The 15,621-nt window shown below is 42.5% G+C and overlaps 1 protein-coding gene across 1 annotated transcript in view; it reads left to right on the top strand.

The window, feature by feature from the left end:
* The window catches only part of neto1l (neuropilin (NRP) and tolloid (TLL)-like 1, like), a 65,373-nt gene that overhangs the window by 37,597 nt on the left and 12,155 nt on the right, over nt 1–15,621 (top strand). The window contains exons 5-6 of the mRNA XM_029254992.1: nt 12,252–12,293; nt 12,405–12,532. Of these exons, the coding sequence (XP_029110825.1) occupies nt 12,252–12,293; nt 12,405–12,532 (170 nt within the window). The remainder of the gene's footprint in view (nt 1–12,251; nt 12,294–12,404; nt 12,533–15,621) is intronic.

Here is a 15,621-nt window from a genome sequence, read left to right as displayed (position 1 = left end):
GGCGCAGCGGGCTTGGCCGGGTCCTGCTCTCTGGCAGGTCTGGGGTTCGAGTCCCGCTTGGGGTGCCTTGTGACGGACTGGCGTCCCATCCTAGGTGTGTCGCTTGCGCCCTGTGTTTCCAGGTTAGGTTCCAGCTCATCGCGACCCCGCTCAGGGCAAGCATTTTCAGACAGTATGTGTGTGAGTTCTGGATAAGTATCTTGATCACGCCTAGTAAAACATGAGGAGCAACTCGAACCTTGCTCCTTTGAGCATAAAGCAGCAGGTCTAACTACTACGCTACCTGATGTTTCCATGCTAACCTGAAGCCAAAGTCTCAAACATAGGCGCAAGATTGATATTTTATTAACATAGTGTGCTGTACATTGTTGTTCTGTGAGGTGGGCATGACTGTTACAGCATGATAAAAAAAATGCTGCAAAAGGCAGCAGAGAAATTTAACATCATTAGTGCATTCTTTTCAGTGTTTATTGATTTGGCTACACTTTTCTCCAAAAAATCTTACTGTATAATGTTAGTTTTGTACACTGGGAAAATCACAATTTTATATATTATGTATATATATAATTTCTGGCAATGAATTACCTATTTAAATAACTCCGTAACTTTTAATTTGGTATAGGGCCTATTGGGTAGTGGCTGTCAGGTATCGCAGGCAGTCAGAGGGGATGATTATCAGAGCTATTTCTCATGCTGCAGAGGTGGCTTTGGATCAGGAGCTATTTGTTCAAGGTACTACTACCTGGACTCAGGCTGGGGTCTGATCAACCCTGGCTGGGTTGGCTGGCCCATGGTGTCTAGTGTTGAAAGACCTGAAACACCCCATGACCCCAGGTTACATCAGCGATGTTGTGTCCAGGTGCATCGCAAGATGTATAATGTAAAATACTGGAGCAATTCAAGGTACATACCTTGCTCAAGGGTACACAAGACATGGGATTTAAACCAGGGTCTTAGGTGATGCCTCTATTCACTACACTAACAGCAACCAATATTAGATCTCTCTGTTGTTAAAATTTTCACGAGATTTATTGTTGTTTTTTGCAGAATTAGGAAATGTCCTTCACTTTAGGTAAAGAATCACGCATTTCCATGCATGAAAGACAATTAGGAGAAGCTGCATTGCAAAACAAGCACAAAATCAGTCTGCCAGTCCAGCAAGGCCACCCTGACCACCAGCAGACACACACACACACACACACACACACGACATCACACATCACCAGGGCATGGATCCAACAAGGAGAGGGAACGGTCCTCAGTGTGTCTCCCCTCTCCAGCTGCACTCTGTGCTGATTAATTAGTTTGGTCATCCGGTCCCAACACCTTGGAAATTTTACATCAGCTGTTTGTTTAAACATAGCTGCTGGCCGGAGAGGGAGCCTTTGGGATACGCCGTCTGTCCACTGTAGTTTTGCATGGCACCCTGCTGGGTTCGGATACTACCTTGCATAGAGAAGTCAGTCCGCTGTTGTGCAAAAAATAACAATTGTATCTTTAAAAACTATGTTGCTTACTTTTGACGACAAATGTGCACGAGCACATGTACAAATGAATGGAAAATAATTCACTGTATGTCTAATACGAAGGCGAGACCCCTCACTCACTCACTTTCCTTAACCGCTTGCATAAGTCAGGGTCGTGGCAGTCTGGAGCCTATCCTAGAAGCCTATCCCAGTCATAAGGCTAAACAAGATACACCGTGGATAGGATGCCAGTCCATCACAGTGCTGAGAACAGTTTAATTAGAAGGATGTTTGTTTACAATTTTGACTTTAGATAATTGTATATTATAAAAGAATAAATCAGGAAAACTATTTTGCCTTACATAAGGGTGCTAAAGAATGAACACTTCTGGGACTTAAACCGGAAACACTTTAACAAAGCTATGTTTAAAACGCAAACTGTTTTATCAGCATTTATCAGGCACTTATGTCAAATGCAACAAGGCCATTATGATAAGCTCAGGGTAGAGTGTGAAAAAACCTGATAATACTCTGACAATACAGAACATGAACACTGCTTTAATGGCAGCATCTGCAGTAAATTCACCAGCTGATATACAGGTATTTCATAATAAAGGCAAGTTATAAGAGAAGGCTTTTAAAGGACAGCGAGCTCATTTTGAACCTCGCATTTCGAAAAAAGTACATTGACTCGAGCTGTGAAGCCTATGACTTGTAATATAAATAATGTATATGGTGAATTTCAGTGCAGTGGGGTGACTGCAGGGTTGTCTCCAATAGGAAACATTCTCTAAAATTAACCACTTTTGCAGTGCTTTGGACAGCAGGAGCAAACTCACACAAACTGAGGGAGAACACCCAAACTTTACGGAGACTGAGTCAGATTTCAACCCATGTCCAAACCCATAGCCCAAGAGCTGTGAGGCACCAGCGCAACCTGCTGCACCACCATGCCACCCTACTGAGTCTTCTTTGAAAATATTTCTTTTCAAAGGGTGAATAACAAGATTGCACTGTAAACAAACAGTAAAACAAACAGCCAATTCTTGGTGCAACTGCTCTCAGTGGATCCACAACTTATTATAAGATTATTAATGACCTTTTGGGGTCAAGCTGAATGAAAAAGTTTTCTCTGACTTGACAGTCCATTATATGTTATACGTATAAGTGTTTTTTTTTTTTTGGTATACCTCACAGAAACCTTTTAGTTGTCAACTAAGGTGTGTGTGTGTGTGTGTGTGTGTGTGTGTGTGTGTGTGTGTGTGTGTGGACCTAATCGCGGGATCTTAATTGTCGGTACATAAGGGAGCAGGTGAGATTTGTGGTCGGGGACAGGTATGGGTTGGTCGATGTACAAACGTAGATCTTGGGTAAAATCCAGATTCCTGTTCTATGGAGACGATGCAAGTGTCAGGAGCCGTGGACATCAGGAATGGGGAACAAGGGATTGAGGAGGACGGGTTGGTAGTCGTGGATTCACTCGAAAGCGCCGGGGAGGCGGGTTTCTCAAGTGAGATTCCCCATCCAGGGTGTGTAGGTGCGGCTTCTTTATACCCCGCTGCTCTGATTTCAGGCAGGTGCGGACGTTCGGGCCGAGGTCGTGGGCGTGACATTAGTAAATGCAACGGATGCTGGAATCAAATAGAAAAGTTTTATGTGGGGGGGGAAAAAACAGGACACTGTATAACAAATGCCTAGTGTACACAAACAGATGCACAGTAGGTCAACCGCTGAGGCATGTTTGCTTAACTCTATTAATGATGTTAACTGAATTACGCTTGGAATGTCCGGCACCTCATTTATACCACTCGGTTAGGAGTGCCCAGATATCAAAGAGAATGCCTTAATGTTAGAAAGACTCCAGCTCCCTGCCATGTGATTTGATGCCATTTTTTTAATTCCAGGATTTTATCACTGTCACAATTAATAAATAAGAGTATGAAACAGACTAAATGTTTGTCATATAGGGAAATCTAATTTTCTGTAAACCGGAACTGGACAAACCATTAACCGTGTAAGTGACTATGAAATGTTTAACATTAAATAATTGTAGCTTTAATAGGGAGTATTGCGTGCATGAGGTTCACCATTGTGCTGAAGGCAGGAATTTTGGTAGGCAGTGATTAGGAAACTTAAATATTGCAGTAAAACATTCTTAGTTTTAGTCTTTCGGCCACTTCTTTGTCAAAGAGATTTCTCGTTCAGCCTGGAAATGTACCCTTCTGGACTGCAGTCGGTCTCCAGAAAAGCAGAGCACGATTCGACTGTGAGATGCGTCACCCTGCGAATGTGGTGTTAGGCTTCCTGCAGCAGTAGCGCCTCCCACGGACCTGTCAGGCACCCGCTGGTCCCCGTTCGTGAGAGGAGCGCCACTCGTCCAATCAGCACCATCTCTCCCCCACAGGCGCCTGCGACATGTTACCGCGTTAAGCATGTAAAGAAAGTTGAGAGCTCAGCAAGTCGGGCGCAGGGGTAACACTGCCCCCTACAGACAGGGCGGACGGGAGCGGATGGCATTGAGCGCTGAGTTGGGCCTGGACTCTTATGACCACTTCATCCTGGAGCAAGAACTACACAGGTAGTTTTTATAATCCTACATTTCAAAAATACAAGTGAAATGGCGGAGCTGCCGGAACAAGCCCTGCGCTCACGTCCAGTAAAATACCACGGAGGGAAATGCAATTTCTGAAGCAGAAAAAAATGCCTTGTGTTATGGGCAAATACCATAAGCTTCAAAGATTACAGCGTAAGCCAGTGTTCACAAATTCGGAGCGGCCTCGTGCGGATCTGGAGGAAGGAGCTTAGCTATTCCGCTCACGCAGAGCCCTCGCGTCTGCCGGAGACAGGAAGCGGGAAACGCCGCGACAAGAGGCGCTACCTTGTGCCAGATGCTATCTAGTCCCAACGAAGGGAATGATATTTTCTAAGGTCACAGTTACAGCGGTGGTTGTTCAGCTTATTCTTTGCTTTTTTTACTCTCCTATTTCTCAGTTACTCGAGGGTAAGAGAGCTATCGCTGCGATCAAAGCAGGCGAAGGTGCTCGCTGACCCGGGTTGCGGTGAGGACATCCGCTTACGAAAAGAGCGACGCATACATATTGATTAGGCCGTAATGACGTCCTTGGCGTCCAGTTAGAACATTCTATCATTTTTAATCATTTAACCGTGGCGGGAGTCCAAGGAACATGCATGAAAATGTACTTCTTCTCTTAAAAATGACTCAGTTATCCGACCCGGATTGCGAAACGATGACCTGCATTGAATGGTAGGATAATGTCTCAGATGACGTGGGATGCCTGTACACGATCGCTGGTTTGCCACAGCCACTTAGAATTAGCTTACCTTCAAGACTCTCCTGTCTTTTCAGTGATTGTATTTCAAAATGTATACAAATAGTATTACTTAGGCAAATACTTTCAACTAACATGTCCTGCAGGAATTCTGAAAAGCTTTTCTAATCCAATTGAAGGAATAATATAATCCAGTTAAGTGCCTGTCACATATATTAGATCCTTGGAAAGAATTTAACTCTTCTTTTTTATACCACTGCCTTATTATGAGTACATCTGTACACAAAGTTCTGCCCATGAAAGCAATAGTAGTTTACTGCACTTTTTCAGCTACCATGTATCGCAGTATATTTGCTATGGCACATTTACAGATATTGTACTGTCATGTACAGTATATAATGCATAAGCTTTACATTACAATGAGATAATTTAATGTACTTTGTCTTTTCCAAAACAGGTTTAAGTTTTCCCAAACCAATGCTGACCTCCCCTATTTTTCTTGCCTATCTTCATCAGCGGCTTGTCTACTGTATGGGGGTCCTATCACAGAAGAGCAGGATGCGATGCAGGGTACACGCTTATTCCGTCATACATGCGTACACTAAAAGGGCAACTTAAAGACGCCATGCTAAAGTATATAGCTTTGCACTGCGGGAGGAAACCAGAGCGCCTTGAGGAAACGCACATAAACACGAAAACAGCAAACAGCACAGACAGAGCGAGATCAGGCTTCATGAGACCGAACATCAAACCCACACCCCAGAGTCTGTGAGGCACCACTGCTGTCAATACCAAAATGTTACACCAAAAACATTAAATGTTTCACTATACACCTATCGTTATTCTGTATTATGCAATGTTTATTTACCTGTACAAAGAAATAGTCCTATTTTATTTGTACAATTGTATTATACTTAGGGGGGCGCGGTGGCGGGGTGGCGCAGTGGCGCAGTGGATTGGACCGGGTCCTGCTCTCCCATGGGTCTGGGGTTCGAGTCCCACTTGGGTGCCTTGCACCGGACTGGCGTCCCGTCCTGGGTGTGTCCCCTCCCCCTCCAGTCCTTTGTCCTGTGTTGCCAGGAAGGCTCTGGTTCCCCATGACCCCATATGGGACAAGCGGTTCAGAAAATATGTGTGTGTATATTGTACTTATTTATTTTGCTAAAGCAACGTATATATTTAATTTATTACAGCATTGCTATTTCTCTTCTTGGTTGAAGCTCACAGTTGTGATAAACGGATTTATTATGCTACATTATGTACATTCTCAGTTAATTTCATACCACAGAAAAATCATTTTTCCTAATTAAGATTCAGATTACATTGGATTTTCAAATATGTAGTTTATGCCCAAATTTCATTTCTCATTTAAATGTTAACATTTTTTAATAATACAAATATGCAGAAAATGACAATAATGAATCCGGACTTTTAAGTCATTATTATCTACAGTTTGATGGCACTTTTAAATAAAAAGTGACTTTTAATAAGCAGTTAGCATACAAATGCGATGGGGCGTCACACAGTAAAGTAAACTTTATTATCGTGGCCAGCTTTTACAGCAACCACAAAGTGTAGTTGTAAAGGTATCCTGCTTTACTGTCTGTCTCTCATGTATCGGATAAAGTTGGTTTTATATTGGCTGTCCGACACACACTCCAATTTAACAAGTAAGGGACCATCGTAAAAGTTCAGCCTTTGCACTGGGGCAATAAAACTGCATGTTTGCTCAAGCAAATGGTACCACAGTTCCACTCTGAGGCGTGCCATCTCATCAGCACGGACCGGCATCATGGGATGAGTTCCACAAGCAGTCCAGAACGAGACTGTTTCGGAAACTTCGCGAAACCCCAAAGAACTCGCGATGTACCGGATGAAAACACAGCGATGACTGCATGATACCTTTCCTAACGAACTGGCCGCTGAGCGTGCACTTAAATCTTTCTTCCCCCCATATGATCTTAAAACCTGTCAGTTTAATAAGTTCCCTCTCTGCAGATATTAGCCTGCGAGTTAAAATTGAAAGAAATTCTTGTCCAATTTTACATGAATTTATTTTTAACAAAATTTTCAATAACTTTTCAGCTGGAGGACATATGACTCTGAAACCTGTGAAATTATAAAATGTCATCTCTGTTGAAGCTAGTCCTCGAGTTACATCTAGAAAAAAAATGCTTCACAGATTTTTCATGAATTTATTTGAGACCATCAAAGGCCTACCATCTGTTGGACATAAATCTCTGAAACTTATTACATTATAACACAAGTTTTACACTCGCTATGAATGACACAAGGAACATTTGAAAGCCTGCTGTCACTCCTCGATAACGTGAAAGTAACACTGTCATTCCAGCATCGCTTGCTGAACCCTTGACATTATGTAGCTCATATATTACCTTCTCCAGAGCTTAACTAAAGATTCTACTCATGATGCAATACATGTTCACTGTTGTTATGACAGGGTAGAATAAAAATTATTAGAAATAATTAAAACATTGGTGAAATATTGCATATTTTCAACACATTTCGACAAGTTCAGTCACATTTGCCGCAGCAATTTTTAATTTGTCCTCTGAAATAGAAGCCTGGCACACCTGAGAACTTTCTTTTCAGTGGGAGGGGCCTAAAGCACGGTCCCAAATAACAATTAAGTAAATCAGAGCAGCTATTCTGCATGCAGTGGGTGAAATCTTGCAATTCATACAGATGCATTTGTCTACCCGTCAGCACCCTGTAATTACCCATCGTACTATTCTCTACTGCTGTATCCCTAAACGCTCTGCAGAGTTAAATCATCATTTTGGCCTGATCAGTTTGGAAGTTGAGGCAGTGGCGCCGAGATTGTTTAGATTATTTATTTTCATCTTGCAACAAAAAATAATTCAAGAAGACATTTAATTTGCATGGCGCCTTATTATTTTTTTATCATGGGAAATTGAGTAGACATATGCCCTCTCGGTGTCAGTGAGCCTCCCGCCAATGTATTGCATACATTATGTAAAATTATATGCATGCAATGCTCCTTGACTGCCTGTGACTCCATTAGGTTGGCGTGTGTCGTTCAGTGGAAATCCCGCATGAAATATGAGCTTCTATAAACGACTCGTAGTCTTTCAGATTGTCAGCGCAGCTGCAGCATACATCACGTCACAGTACCGGTGCGTTTTTTGGGCTTTGTGTTCCTGTGAAACAGTCTAGCCTTCTGACCAGGCAGGGTTAAGTGATGCCAAAACCAAATCATAAATCAGCCCTGTAACCAGCTCAATTGACCCCAGGGTCACTGTTTCATTAAGTGCCTGACACTTTGATTTTTTTTTTTTTTTTTTTCTCCTGGAAGGGTTTTGTGAAATAAAAAAAATAGCAATGTGTCTTTGGCACAAAATGTCATCTTCTGAGCATTGATCTACTTTATTGATTCACTGTTTGATTGATATTTTGGTCGACAAGTAAGAGGAAATAATAAGTCACGCGGGAGGAGAAGTGTTAGATTGACATTCACCACCAACAGGGGTAGTCAGAGCAATCTATCCATATAAAACCTTTTTACAGTGGACCCTGCGCTGTAGGACCATGCATGCTGCTCATGTGTTCTTTGCCTGGACATCAGACGTTCTTGATTTGTGAAGAAAATCTAACATTGTGATATTGTAAAACAATTTTCCTGCCAATTTGTCATTAGAAATGTCTGGAAAGGGTCATGTCTTTAATCAAATCTGCATTTTTCTGAAAATAAAGCATTTTAATTAATTAATAATTAATAAATGCAATTTAAAGAAATAATTATTGGAATAAATATTTAAACAAGAAGGTGAATAAATATTTGGTAAATATTAAAATAAGTAAAAACTAATTAAGTTAATGACTGCTTATGATGATAACAGTCATGATAATGAATGACTGTAAATGTATGCACACACATACACTGTCTGAAACTGCTTATCCTGAGCTGGGTCGCGGTGAGCCGGAGCCTAACCGGGCAACACGGTCCGTAAGGCTAGAGGAGGAGGGGACACACCCAGGAGAGGACACCAGTCCATCACAAGGCACCCTAAGCAGGACTTGAACCCCAGACCCGCCAGTGAGCAGGATCCAGCCACACTCGGTTGCGCCACCGTGCCCCCTGTGTAAATGTAAATATTAAAGTGAATAAATCCTAACTACCTTTTTTCATAGTGGATTTATAATAATTTTTATTATTATTATTCTTATTCTGAGGATTTCAATTGCTGAGAACAATGTACAGGACCTAGCAGTACTGTATCTGTTTCCACAGAAGGATAGAGTGTCTGAAAACAACAGGCAACACTGCAGATTTAAATGCCACGGTCTAGTTTTACAGAAGGCACGCTTCTCCCCTGAGATCTCAGATCTTATCTTCACCCGGGTGCTGTAACTAATTCGATATGCTATCAAAAATTCTTATTGTTAGGAATTAGTGACGTGAGCCTCTCTGTCTTTCATTCTTCCACGCGTGCTGTGGCTTGATTTCTTCGTAAACACCGCTGATGCTGGAGTAGTTCCAGAGTATTTGACATTTAGGGACTTGACACCATATCCTGTTCCCTGGCTGTGCCCCGCTAACACAACACCCCCTCAACCATCTTGTGTGACTCAGGGGTGTGTGACTCATACACTGTAAGGCTCCGGTCAGCCCGAGACACTCAAGGTGTGCAATCATCCCCATTAGCGCAGCAAACCTCACACCGTAATGAGCGCTCCTCTCGGTGCGGAGAGCACAGCGGCACCCACTGCTGCCGAAACCTGTTCTGGCCGGGCCGCGCTAGACACCGGGGGCCGCAAATGTCTTATTTGTTCAAAATAATGTGATAGGATGGCATGTCTCTCTCAGTAGGCAGGAAGATTAAATTGCAGTTCCCATTTCAGAGGACATTAACCTGTGAGCAAATGAAAGGAAGCTGTACTCTACCTATTACATTGTGGCTGCAGAACACACCAGTCATCGCTCATCAGATCATACAGGTCAGGGCAGCAACTTATTGGAAGAGTATCTGCTATTCCTACACATGGCTTAACATCCCGCCTGCTTGAACACTGTAAATATCCATCCTGTATGTTATATGGTACTGTGAATTCCCTTTCTATACTGGATTATCCTGTCTTTTGTTAAGTTTTGTTTCTTGTTGCTGATAACCATCTACAGCCCCCCCCCCAGCCCCCGATCAACGGTACTGTAGGAAGAGAGAACTGTGGCACAAGAACGTCACTGTATCCATCGAGTCGATGTACTGGATGAAAACACAGCAATGAAAACTGTATTCAAAACTAAACTTGCATGAAACACAATGAAAGATCAGCACTTGCATATTAAAGTTTCTATGATGACAACAGACAAGGTTTGGGGGGCAAAAAAGCCAAATGTTAAGTAACGAGAAACAACAGTCACATTGGTCACACTCACAATCTCAACCATTGGAATATACAGACAATTTGCGGCAGAAAATTGTTCATTGGGTAGAGCTGCTGCGTGGTAATCGAAAGACATCGGTTCAAACTGCTGCTCCTACTACTCCAGTAGTGCCATGCATCAAAGTACTTAACATGAATTACTCTAGTAAAAACTACCCTGCTGTTTAAAAGGTTAATGTCATAAGCGGTTGACTATAAACACCTAATATTATAAGCTGCCCTGGACAAAGTTGTCAACTTAATGTATAAATGAAAATTAATACGGATGTGAATCTACACCCTTGTGATTTGTCAGATGCAACTGTGCATTACGAGCTCTGCAAAACTATTTATGGTTGAGCTGCCAATTGAAAACCGGTTGTATCCAAAGCCCGTGTGCAAAAATGCATAACCTGGAGTGATGGGCTGTAAATGTGGAGCGCTGAGTAGTGCAGAGGCGTAACATGCTCATGTTTTATTCCTTATCCTACAAACAGATGGGTTTTCTGTTGCCAGTTACACTTGGTGGTGGATCAGTAACGTTATGAGCAACCATCTCTTGGAGGTCACTGAGTTCATCAGTTCCTCTGCGTGAGAGTACACAAAGCTGTGTTAGGCACCTTTTCCCTCATAGTATCCTCGTATTCTAAGACAAAAATGCCACGAAGCATAGAGATTAAGTTGTTTCCTTAGTGCAATGAAGTCAAATTCCATTCATGGCCTTCACAGCCACAAGATCAAGACATCATTGACCATTTCTCAACATCTCCGTTCTAAAGTGCAGAAGAATGGACCAACTTGCCAATAGACAAAGTTTACTATTCATGTGGCAGCCTTAAAAAAAGGACTGAAGCTTTTTAAAGCCAAAAAGTGGCACGACTCCTAAGCGTGTTACTTATAAAATTTGTGTATTGCTTGGCGTTCTCAGTATTCCATCAGTCCCTTATAATATGTTGAGTCGCATCTGATCAAACTGGTCAGGGCAGTAGTATATTCGGAATTCATCCACTATTGCATGTGACTGGATATAACTTCCCAGTCTATTCTGATCAAACCGGTCACGGCAGCAATGCATTTGAAATGTATCTGGGACTATTGTCAAGCTGCATGTCCTCCGCCACTGAAAACTAACATCTGAATAACAATCAGTTGCATCAGCAGTAGCCTGTGGCAGGTACTGAGGGAGATAAAAGATGAGGAGCATCTCAGAAATCAATTTCTGTCCCCTGTAAAGTGGACTGAGGCGTGCTGCGACCTGATCTACTACGTTCCAGGAATAATAGTTTTTTTTTTTTTTTTTTTTTCCCTCCTTTTTTTATTCGGATGGCAGCTCACTTTGAAAATATACAGGTAGAACAGAGAACGCAAACATACCCAAATGGGTTATTGTTGACACTAAACAATTTCATGTTTCATAAATTCTGAGGTTTTCCAACAATGATCACATTTAAGCTTCACACGAGATAGTTAACATAAAATATAAAATACAGCCCAGCAGATGCAGTTTGTACCATACCGCAAGAAGCAAAAATTTACCATCTTAACATTACGTGAAGCAGGATGTAAAAATAGATGCCAACAGATGCTGTTAATAATATACTGCAAATTGTAAGAATTTTCCAAATCTACACTCCAGCGCTTCAACGCACCAGCAGATGTGAAGTGTTTATATAATGAAAAAATATGTAACATTTCTAACATTAAGCACCGATAAAATCTTAAATGCAGTACATGTCACAGTTGCTACGCCGCCCAAAAACTGAGTCTTCCAGCAACATTATTGATTGAGTTCTAGAGAGAATAGAGTGGAATATGCCCACAATGCTGTGTTCTTCACAGCAATTAATACTTATTTGACAGTATGAATTCTGTCATTTAGACTCCAATATTCCAATATACACAAATACACATCATTTGTCATGTGTAATTATCTCTTTGCAGTTTTACGTGTGCTTCAGTTGATTCATTTATTGTCATTCTTTTCAGCTGCCGTGCTTTTTTTTTTTTTCTTCCAAGACATGGAGAGTCCATTGCTTCTAAAATGCAAATATGTGCTCCTTCATAAAAAATAAATATGCTCTCTTTTCAGATCCTGACTTTAAAGATCTGGGAGTCCCGAAACCTCTGCCCTGTAGGTATAATTTATTCTTTGTGCTCTAAGAGCTTTGCGAATAAATGCTGCTCTGAGCCGACATGCTGCCTGAACATCCTCTAACCTGTTGTTCTGTGCGCTTTCCCTCAGTCTGCGAGTTTGAAATGGGCGGACCTGAAGGCATCGTTGAGTCCCAGCAAATCTCCCGGGATGGTAAAGCCTTGCAAACAGAGGCCGTGGACTGCAAGTGGTACATCAGGGCCCCACCGCGCTCAAAGGTCGGTGACCCAGCGTGTGCACAGTGACATCTCTGTTTTTCATTGTCTCTTCCCGTGGTCATCATTTAACACACAGCCTTGTGTGCTTTATGTCTCTTTTAATATTATTATTATTGTTATTATTATTATTATTATTATTATTACTACTGCAATGGACTGACATTCCGTTCAGGGTGTACTGTGCCTCACACCATATGCTTCTAGGGTACAATCTAGGCCATCACAACCCTAAACTGGGTGAGGGCTTACAGATATTGTGGAATTCCTCAAGTCGGTGAGACATATGCTTTAGAAGAGGCTTTACTGAGTGATTAAAAGGGTGAGAATCAGGACGTGACAATTTTCAAGTACTCACACTGAAGACATGGGCAGGCTGTCATATGTAGAAGTTGAGTAGCATAGCTCAGCACAAGTCACCTGTCGAAGAAAAAATCTTATTTTGCATCTGAGTGGGTAAAGAATGACCTTTTGACTCTCATCTCTTCAAGTTCCTAATGTCAAGTTAACCATACTAAGCATATTATGAGGTGTCCCGTTGGGCAAAACATCAGTTCCCGATACACTTGCACACCGCTGGCACCACACCATGAGGGGAGACAGGTGCATAATGGAATTTTTCTGAGAATGAATGAATGAATGAATGTTAATATTATCATTCCTTCAGAGGTGCAATAGCATGCCAATTGTTTTGCTTTTCATTATGCCTTATAATTAAAAGGAGTGATATTGCAGTATGTCGGTAGAGTGCACACCAGTGAATAGAGTTGAATGCCTGCACACTGGGGGAAGTGAGCTCTCACGGATTTCATGTGGAAAGCGAGAGTGCAGGAGGCACTGAGGGCCAATATTGATGTCACGCCAGAAGTGAAAAACCGATGAGGGGCTTTTTCTTCAGCAGGTCGGCCCGGGAGCAAAGCAGTTTACTGTGGGTCAGGCGTGGGTTTTTAATCAGAAGCATGTTGCCAAGAGAATGGGCTTTACAGCTCATGAAACAGACCTGCTTGGTACCCTGGATGTTGGGTGTAGCTTTCTTTTGCTCACCGTTTTCTGTTTTAATTATTATTATATTGGCCATTTCCTGTGCTTTTTTCCTCAAACTGAATTACAGCTTCAAATATTTATGCAGCTGGATATTATAACGAGAGTAATTCACACACATTGACCGAAACCACTCATCCCAAGCGTGGTCGCGACAAACTGGAGCCTAACCTGACAACACAGGGCGCAAGGCTCGAGGGGGAGGGGACACACCCAGGACGGGATGCGAGTCCGCCACAAGGCACCCCAAGCGGGACTCGAACCTCAGACCCACCAGAGAGCAGGCACAGGCCAACCCGCTGCACCACCGCACCCCCACACCCCCTTGGGGCAATTCAAGCTACATATTTTTGCTCATGGGTACAACAGCTGGACCCCTCAGGGACATAAACCAGCAATCTTCTAGTTACACGCCCACTGTCCTCAGCCATTGCACTACCTGCTGTTTTCCTCATTGTCATTTTAGTACTACAAGTGTCAGCATCCTTAAGCATCCAGAGCTGACTGCCTTTGCTTGTGGCTTCTGGTCTCACGCTGTAAGGTTAGAACAGTACAGTGACCAGGTAATGCGTATGCAATTTGCAAGCGCAAGACGGACCCGCGAAGCATATTTCCCAAGGCAATCGATGAAGGCGGAAAGCTGTGGATTCAGCGTTCCCGTCGGGGTAATTTATTCAAGCGTCAGAACTCATTTGTCCCTTTATCATTTGCTGCAGAGATACCCAAACCTGAGACAAGGTTAACATGCTGACATTCTGGTTGGGGAAATTGCTTTCTGTCTGTAAATTATGGCGATGCTTTTGACCACGTTCGAACATCACCACGTGGCGTTTTCCCCCGGTGCCGTTATCATTATGCTTCCACCACCAATCTTATGCCTTCCGAGTCTTAAAGCTACAGTCATTCTCCCTTTGATTTAAAGAGTGGTGAAGGGATGACCTGAACTTGCCACCTTGGACTGCATTCGCTGCTTTCCAGGCTGTACCTAGAAAAAGACATTGAGTCTTTGAGATGGCGAAGGGCTTCTGGTGGAGTCGACAGCAGCTTCATCGCCGTGGTGTCATCTTGTCTCACCTCCTTTCCATTACCGTGTTCAGTCAATTGCTTTTTTCCCCTGACAAAGCTGTGAGTTGACTGTTTGTTAGGATGAGCGAAACAAGATTGATTCGGCCCGAGTTATAGTTAACTGTGGCCCTTATCGTAATTACATTTCAGGCACGGCGGATGTATTTTCGCCCATCTTCCTCCTTATTAATCTGTTTGTGAACAATTTGTCAGGCAGCCTACATCATGTGACATCCTTCCGACACCACCCGCCACCGATAATTACGCAATGGCTTGCTGATAATTATTTTTGTATATGATTTATTGCTTGAGCAGTGGATTTTCGAGTTATCTGATGCCCTTCAAGGTGCACAAATTAAAAACCCAGACTTCCATCTTTCTTTAGTCCAGATCGCTCATGGCTATTTAGACATTTTCCAAGGTTAGCTTGGTGATATGCAAAAGTGATCAAAAGACAATTTATAATAACTTCTCTTATATTACAACACAATGGGTTTTATATTTTCCTGAAGAATGTGCCATGCTTAAACATTATTGTTTGCTCAATAAGTTCTTATTGATTCCACAATCCCACTTAGTAGATTGCTCGACAGGCTGGATACTAATGCGTTCGGAGTGGATTATAAGTCAGCGGGGGCTCATTGTTAATGGCTACACGTGCTTCTTCTCAAACATGTCTGAACATTTAAGACTATTCTTATGAAATATAACTGAGTTTTACTTAAAACACATAGTTTCGATATGATATATGATGGGGCCTGCTAGAAGACAACCGCTTGTCATAACATGGAATTTTTTTTCTGTTAAAGAGTTTAGCATGGGGTGAGGCACAGTGTAGACCTTTGGACAGGACACCAGCACATTGTAGGACAACAACTCATAATCGTTCGCTGACATACACAAAGTATGGGCGATTTAGAGACAACAGTCTGCATTTAACGGATGGCTTTGGACTGTGGGAGGAAACCAGAGCACCTGCAGGAAAC

This window comes from Scleropages formosus, chromosome 9 (genome assembly GCF_900964775.1).
Source record: "Scleropages formosus chromosome 9, fSclFor1.1, whole genome shotgun sequence".
Classification (NCBI taxonomy): domain Eukaryota; kingdom Metazoa; phylum Chordata; class Actinopteri; order Osteoglossiformes; family Osteoglossidae; genus Scleropages; species Scleropages formosus.
Note: the sequence above shows the minus strand (reverse complement) of the source record. Positions and strands in the feature narration are given on the sequence as shown.